The sequence below is a fragment of the Tamandua tetradactyla genome, chromosome 12 (genome assembly GCF_023851605.1).
Source record: "Tamandua tetradactyla isolate mTamTet1 chromosome 12, mTamTet1.pri, whole genome shotgun sequence".
NCBI lineage: Eukaryota > Metazoa > Chordata > Mammalia > Pilosa > Myrmecophagidae > Tamandua > Tamandua tetradactyla.
In genome coordinates this window covers 34378549-34387001 of record NC_135338.1, presented here as the reverse complement: position 1 = coordinate 34387001, position 8453 = coordinate 34378549, and the positions used below count along the sequence as shown (strand labels likewise).

Below are 8453 nucleotides of genomic sequence, written 5' to 3'. Positions count from 1 at the left end.
TCACTCTCATTATTTCAAGATTAGCAAAAATCACATGCAGGTGGTGTGTGATAGGTGAATGCCCTCAAGAGGCTAAAGTAAGTTGACTTCCAGTGCCAATCTTATATAAGGAGCAGGGGAAGGTGACAGGTGAGAACACCAAGCTCAATGGATTCTATCGTTTTAAATTAAAACTTTTAATTTGACTGAGCATGACACCCGATAACCACCCAGAGATTTTTGTTATCATCCAAATCATAGCATTAGGAGGCTGGCAGTGAAGCGCCTAGCGTGCCCAGTTGAGCGTGGAAGCATGCGCTCGGGCTCTCAACCCTGGTGCCTGCTTTGTACTTGAGAGCAGGGGCGGGATGTCTCTTTCATTTGTAGTTTGTACATGGGCGTGTGACCGCCTGTTATTAGAGGCATCTCAGACAAAGGTCATGTTCTTCTCTAAGATGATAAAGCTCCTAAGTTAAAGCTTATTCAGAGTCATGTTGACTTTTCCTTATAGAGCTATTACATAACTTTTTATTTACCAAATGATCAATCATTTGTACTGTTGGTGATCTCTTTGAAACTCCCAGAGCTGACTTTTTCTTCCCCCAGTGTACAATGGATGTCAGGCATATGGTGTTAAAGAAACTTTAGAAATTGCGACACATACGATATGGGCTAAAGCCCTTGCTTCCTTCCCAGAATAAAACGAGTCCAGCTAAATGTATGTATACATTAGAGTTAAGGACGGAAAAGTGTTTTTTTTTCACTAAGTGAAAGCTTTTTTTTAACCGAATGTTAACCCATGACATGGTCTGATTGACAGGGTAATGAAGAAGTTTAGATTCTAATCCCAATAGTGGAATAGAGAAAGTCACTCATTCTAGCCGTTCTTCAATTAGCTCCTCCTCACATGATTTTGTGGGGATAAACTATTAAAGAGGTTCACACAAAGCTTAATTCTGTTTAATGAAAGGGTTCTTTAAGATCAAGATGCCTATAATATTAGCACAACTGGGCTTAAATATTCCCCCCTTCGACTATCAGAAGCAGAAACAAGTGTGCCCACAAAAAGTATTGCATAGGAGATGCTCCCTTCCCCCCTCCCACTGCACCCCAGTTGGTGAGTAGAGAATCTTAGCCTCACGATATGAAGATATATTTGTAAAATATTCCAAGATCAGTTCTGGAGTTTCCTTCTCCTCTTTGATAAGGGACCAGAAAGAGAGATGTGTCCCCCTCCACGAGCCACCCTTCCTGAAAGACAGGCCTCCAGTAAAACCTTTCTGATTCTTACAAAATGTCCAGAATGAAAAGAGCACAGGGTTTTTTGCATTCAACTTAAATGCTTTTATTGACAATGTCTCTGAACAATAAGCAAACAATGCTTAAATTTTTCATTCGAATTCACTTTCCACATGTCAAAAGACCTCAAGGTAGAAAAAAATAAAATAAAAATATAAATATCTGAGAATCCATCTTAATAAATAAATTAAAAACACAATAAAACGTTTTCATGGAAAACTGTTAATGTCAGAACATTCAGACCACCTCAACAATGCATGATCAGTAACATTACAACGAACATTGATGTTGGAGAAGAACTACAGTACATGGATGTCGCTATTTTTCCTATCTACTAGAAAATAAAGTCATATCTTTTCTTAGTTTAATATTGGTCATTTCTAATCAGAACACACTATTGCCAGGAACACAGTAGTTATCATTAAAATCAGCTGCACTAGATACAATTTGAAAATATCCAGCACCAGGTTAATTCCAATAATGAACCCAATAGATTAGTTAATGCTATGAGAAGACTAAGGAGAAAGAGGAAAGAGACACAGACCCAGGCCTGGCTCAACATGCTACTAACTACCAGCTCTCAGATGTGTCACTGGGAACAATACACTCCATGCGTTTTGCTACATCTCTGGAAGAGGTAAGGGCTTGAGTCCTCGCGTGGGATGCTTTCAAGTCCTTGAGGCCCACAGCCTGGTGTGATTCACGCACAGATAAGGTCCTCCCTAGGTCTACAGGAACCCTCGAGGGAAGACGTGTTTCTGCTCTCTGTAATGCACCAACTCAGGGAGTGGCACTTGGAGGTGCCTCCTGCCTCCCCTTCCCCGCCTGCTCACAGGGCCAGCAGCGTGGGGGAGCTGAGCGAGTCAGAGGAGGGCTCGTTGCTGCTGCTGCCCTTGCGGTGGGCAGCCGCACAGCTAGGGAAGGAGTCAGCCTCAGGGTAGGTGAAGACGAAGGAAGACGTGTAAGTAGTGCAGCTGGGAGTGCAGGTGACCACGGGGGTGCACAGGGGCTCCAGCTCTGTGGCCATGGGCCCCATCCCCAGGGAGCCGCTGTGCAGGGGCTCCCAGTCTGCTGCATAGAAGGACCCAGACAGGTCCATGTCTGGCACAGAGCGGGCGGTCTCAGAGCCACTAGGCCTGGACGATGCTGGGAACAGGAAGTCATCAAAGGGCTCAGCCTTCAGCTCCATGCTGCCAATGCTCTTGACAGGTTCCACGGAGGGCTTGGCCTCAGGGTCATTGAGGAGGGGCAAGCTGAAGGCCTCCTCAGACTCCGGGGTAGTAGCCTCCGGCAGGCCCCCAGGAAGATCAAGGGAAGCCACTGACATTTCTTCTGGGAAGCCCAAGTCATCAGGGATCTTGCAGGCGGGTCGGTGAGCAGCCAGGATGAACTCGAGTTTTTCCTTCTCCTTCAGCAGGTTGGCAATCTCTGTCTGCAAAGCAGACTTCTCATCTTCCAGTTGGTCTGTCTCCTGTATACAGAGGGATAAAGAAAAGCATAAGACACAGTCTTAATCAAGGACCCTGCTCCCTTACACCCCATCTCCAACTTTCCCCTTAAGTCTTAAAAAGGAGTGATCCATGGGGACCACCTACCGCTTGCAGTGTATCTGTCAGCTCCCTCCTCCGGTTACGACATTTTGCTGCAGCCATCTTATTCCTTTCCCTTCGGATTCTCCTTTTCTCTTCTTCTTCTGGGGATAACTAGAGTAATAATTTTTAAAACAGATCAACATCCAGTAACAGTGTCCAACATCACTTCCATCCACCCACTGCAGTGCAACTGGCTCCTGCAGCTTCCCAGCTTCCTGGCACCTCTTCTATGAAGCCATTTCTAACCTGCATTTGCAGGCTGGGTGTGACTTGCATTTAAAATAAGGGCCTCGGCAAAGGAACAAAGAAAAACCAGTCTAAATGCATAAGAGGGAAACTATAAAGGCAGAAATTATTAGAGTACTTCTTGGGGTGGGACGCTCTGGATCTGACTTGGGATGCAAAGGGCTTGGAGCCAGGGCTTCTGTTTGGGGTTGCCAGTCCATTTGATTAGTGGCTTCAACCTCTCGGCTGCTCCCCCATCTCCATCTTTCTGCACCCTCCGCTACGGAAAGAAGGTGCTGAAGAGCTCCTCACCTGTTCCACTTTGCCCCTCCTGCCAATGCTCTGGGCTCTGCCTCCTGTCGTGTTCTTCACAATGCCAGGCCTGGAATAAGCCGCTGCCGAGGAGGTGGGAACCCCATACGGGTGGGGGGCTCTAGTCTGCGATGGGGCCACCGAAGAGACCAGGGTGGGTTGCACCAGCCACTGCAGGTCCGGGCTGGTCGAGATAGCAGTCACCGTGGGGATGAAGTTGGCACTGGAAACAGCCAGATCCGTGCAGAAATCCTAGAACGAAAGAGAAGAGGGAAGCAAACGTGAGCAAGCCGGGTCCGGACACAGGTGGGGTGAGTAGAATTCCCAGCGCCACGTCCTGTCCTCTCATGTGTCCCTCATCCTGGGTAAAAGGGTTCCCCTTTTCGCCCCAAGAATTCCGCAGCACAGTGACTTTCTCCTCCATCCTGCTGCTGCGTTAGCGTTATCCCTTCAGCATCACTAGCTTGAAAGGGGGTTATAAATATCCCTGACGTCTACTCTGACGCAGGCGCCGCTCTGGAGTCTCCTGAATGAACTCGCTTTTTATCAATGAAACTGCCTTACACACCCGCCTGCTGCACCCTCTTCCCCCGCCCCTCCTCCCTGCTCCAGGCTACGAGGGGTGGGGGTGGCGGGGTGGGGGATTGTGGCTTTTTGACGCCTCCCCTGAGGCGTCAGGCTTTAGTTAGCGAGTCTGTTTGGAACACATTTGCCCCAGCACATGTCAGAGACCCAGCCAGAGAGCACTTGCCGGGGTCTACTAGTAATGAGCCCTCCGCGGGAAGAGGGAACCAATTCTTAGTATAGCAAGTGTGCGAGTGCTCAGAACGCTCGGGCTCCCGGGCTAGAGATGTTTCGGCCGCTGCAGCCTTTCTCCCCAGCGTCCCGCCCCGATGTCTCCTCCCCGGCGACCCCAAGCCCCGTGCCCAAGGAGGCACGATGCCGGCCTTACCTGCGCATTGACAGGGGAGCCCATGCTGGAGAAGGAGTCGGCAGGCGAATGGTAGTAGGAGAGGTTGTCCCCGGCTGGGGAGGCGCTGCTGCAGCGGGAGGAAGACGCCTCATAGTCGGCGTTGAAGCCGGAAAACATCATGGTCGCAATTAGTCAAAGCCGGCCGAGGGGCCGAAGGGCGGAGACAGGTGGGAGCTGTGGGACAGAGCTGGGTAGAAGCGCGGTCACTGCTCGCTCGCTGCGCCGCGGTCGCCGGCTGTGTCTCAGCTTCTCGGCTGCTCGCTGCAGATGCGGTTGGAGTACGGGGCGCCGCAGCCACCGCTTTTATAACAGCATTTTATGAATGAGCCCACGCGTCACGGCGCAACCATTTCGGCACTGGAGGGGTGACGCGAGAGTCTCGGCGCATCTGCCGCCGCCTTGCCGCCTCGGGCGTTCTCGCTGCCCCTGCCCTCGGTCTTCTTTTATGTCCTTATCCTGTGAGCGTTTAGTTCCCTGGGTCTTCGGGGTCTCTTGAGCCCCCAAGATGAGGGGCTTTGGGGATGGTTCCCCCCACGACCGCAGGGAACGGCCGTGGAAACCTGCTGACGCAGATGTCCTAATATGGACATCCTGTGTAAAGGGGGGAGGTATTGACGGGAACTGCTCGCAGGCAGCAGCCAACACCGAGGGTGCAGGCGGGGGGAGGTGGGGGCCGCGGCCGGGGGAGGGGAGGCGGGAAAGCAGGAGAACAGGAGCGAACTTTCGCAGCTTGTTCAATGCGGACCCTTGTTCCCGAGATGGGGGAGGGGAGGGGTGCTCCTCGTTACCAGTGGTACAGAAAACAGGGACAGTTCTGCGATTCAGGTGTAGGAGAAACAGGTAGGAGAAAAGCCCAGAAGGAATGCGCCCACCCCCATTCCCAATTCTAACCCTAATTCTCTGCAAAATGTGGAAGCCGACCCTCGTCCACCCGGACGGCGAGTCATACTAGGATTGTGACTGCGTTTGGAAGCAGAAAGTCGGGGTATCCAAAATAAGAGGATAAGATAACCTACTTTATGTATGATGCTTGGGGTTTTAATTTTATTTATTATTTTTGTTTTTAAGGAAGACGGTGCATATTTTTCTCGGTCTTATGTGAGACTGTTACCGTCACATCTCTAAGACACCAGCTGATAAACATTGTGCAAAACCTCTGGCAAGAGTGTCTGAAGGGGTCTTTGCCTCATTCTGAGCTGGTGGCGGGGAGCGCGTTATAAATGGGCGCTGTGGTCAGTTCAGGGTAACTTGGTGGGGGGAGCTTCTTTAGGGCGCGCAAGAGCGATTCGAGAAGGTGAGAGACTGGTTCAATCCCCGCCTAGAAGCTGGGCTTACTTGGAGCCCGCAGCGGGTGATTTTCCAGCGCGGATCTGGAGAGGGAGGGGCAAGGGTCCGGGCGCGCGGAGTTTTGTGCCCAGCAGAGATCTCCGCGGCTGGAGCCCCAGGCGCAGCTCCGCAGCCCGGAAAACGGGATTTCGAGGTGGCTAGGTACTTGGGTCGTGCCGCGCCCCCCAGACACCCTAACCTCCTGCCCCACTTGAAAAGACAGCGGGGTCACATCACTCTGGGTCGCCCCCAGCTCGCTGGCCACTTCTGGGGCGCGAAGCCCTTGATCCCCGCAAGAGTCCCGGCGCTCCCTTCCCCAGTTCCAGGGCCCGGGCAGCGGGCGGATCATTCTGGGCGCTCCCGGAGCTGGGGGCCGACCTGCTTCCAGCCGCCCGCACCCCGGAGCCAAGCGATCCTGCTATAGATAGTAACAGGGAAGCGGCTGTTTACAGCAACACAGCGCCGCCAGGGCGGTCTCCAGGCGACGGCGCGCGGCTGGGCGCGCCGTCCGCCTGGCTAGGCCGCCCTCCCTCTGCGCTCCCCCGGGGCCGTGGCCTCCCGGGCCCGGCTGCGGCCGCTGCCGCCGCCTGACATCATCCGCCGGGTCCGGGGGCTGAGCGAGGCGCGCGCGCGGCTATGCGCTAACCTCCATTCTTAGAGATCCGAACCCTGGGGGAGCAGGGAGGGCAGGGAGGCGGGGATTCGTGGAATTGGGCCACTTACTATTTTTGCATTCCCTGTCACAGGCAGAGGTGAAAACACAATTTCATCATTGTATGTCACTGGTTTATGTCGGTGGGAATTTAAGCTTTTTTTTTTCCCTCTCACTTAAAAAAAATAAGAGAGAATTGGAAAAACATAATATAGAAACACAGACTTCTTGGAGCTGTTCTGAGTCCTAAAGCAATTCTGAGACCTTCCAAACTACCTTCTGTCAACCTACTTTACTGTCCTTGGTTATTAAAAAATGTCATGAAGGCAAATCCATCTCTCTTCTTATTATTAGCTTTGGACAAAGTAGGTCAAGCTTTGAATTCCTGGGTCTGGCCTTGTCTTTGATTCACAACTGGATCTCAGAGCCACTTAAGAGAAAAACCTAGAATGATTTGATTTACTTCCCCTTCAAAGTTCAACCAGCTCAGACTAATACCTAAAAGACGTGTCAAGATTTTACATCCAGGATTAATACTATTCATCATTTATTCTGCCTTTGTCAATAAAAAGGAAAAGGGTCTTTGGGTGTGCCTCTCTCGTCCAGACAGCTTAACTCTTTCCTTCTTGGCACCATTATTACCAGAGAAGTGGATATTTAATAAATTCATCCTCTGAGAAGGACAGAACCAAGCACTCATTCGTTTATTTATTTGACAAAGAAGGATTGAGAGCCTCCTTTTGCTCAGCCCTGTGTCAGGGACCGGTGCTTACTGTAATAAACAGAGTTGGGCCTGTCTCCAGACCCTCCTGGAGATTCCAACCTCGTGGAGAAGACTGGCAAGTCAATTGAAAATTGTAGGACAGCAGTAACTGGTTTGACAGAGGGTAGCATAGGGTGCTACAGAACACAGAAGAGGGCTTGGGAAAAGGTCACAGAGAAAGTGACTGCAATACAGAGATGGAGCCTGGATCCTCTTTCCTCTGGGAAATTACATTATAAAGTTTGCAAAGGGCCAGAGCATCATCTAAGGAAGCTAGCACTCAACCAGAAAGAGATGTACCAGATGATACAAACTTAGACTCCCTCTCCCGCCCCACTAACATCTGAACCTGTGACTGCATTCTAGCATACTCTCACAACTCAGTCTACTCGTGATATTTCAGGACTGCAAAATCACATTTTTAAAAAATGGAGCTTGCACAATGTAGCCTAAAGATAAAGGCAAATCAGAACCAATGTGTGAAATTATCTTTCTCATTTGAAAAGTTAGGATAACTTTGAAACAGGTGTATCTCTGTGAGCATGGTGCTGCCTTCCAGCAGGCGGGCCTTGCAGGACGGAGATTCTGTGTTCTGGACAAGTCTGAGCATATAAAACCAAATCTTACATAGTTTGTGATGATCTGTTTGCTGAGTAACTCTTATTTGGGGATCCAAGTGTGAAAAGGAGTCCAGCATCTGGTTTTAACCCAAACTAAGCACAAATTAATTTTTCCTTAGCAGTATTTCCTTATCCAATACAGACTTTTCCTATTTTGCCCCCTCCATGTGGCATTCCCATTAAGAGACCTGAGCCTCATCAAACATTTTTTCGATAACTGCACATCGTGCGCATTGTTGAGCCTGGGGTTGTTGCAAAACTAAGTGAAAGGCTGCTGTCTGTGCCGCCTACGTAAATGCTGCCGTACACAGCCCGTCCCCAGCATGCAGAAGTAGCTATTTATTTGGGGAAGTGTGGTCTAGTGGTGAAGGGTTGTGGTCAGAGCACGGGACCAAAAGTCAGGAAGATGCGTACACAAAAATCAACTCTTTCAGGGGCTTGGGGAAGTCACTTCTTAGTCTTGTTTAGCAGCTATGTACTTTTGGACTTTGTCTTTTTCATGTGTCACTGTTCACATGGCACTTAGCACAGTGTCTGGCACTAGTAGGCATTCAATAAATATTCATTGAGTGGATGAATAAATGAATTGAATAAATGATGCCCCCCACCCAGGCGAGGTGAACAACAATGGTTGTACTTTGGGTACCCTGAACTCAAATAGGTAACGTTCTTTAAATCTTTGGAGTGGCTGAACAGGCTGTCTTTTACTCTT

The 8453-nt window shown here is 50.2% G+C and overlaps 1 protein-coding gene across 1 annotated transcript; it reads right to left on the bottom strand.

The window, feature by feature from the left end:
* Positions 1–1299: 1299 nt before the first annotated feature.
* On the bottom strand, positions 1300–4674 carry FOS (Fos proto-oncogene, AP-1 transcription factor subunit). The gene is made up of 4 exons (XM_077123094.1): positions 4360–4674; positions 3408–3659; positions 2874–2981; positions 1300–2749 (listed from the first exon to the last, which is right to left on the bottom strand). The coding sequence occupies exons 1-4, from the start codon at positions 4498–4500 to the stop codon at positions 2108–2110; spliced, it is 1143 nt and encodes a 380-aa protein (XP_076979209.1). The 5' UTR covers positions 4501–4674; the 3' UTR covers positions 1300–2107.
* Between the last annotated feature and the right edge of the window lie 3779 nt (positions 4675–8453).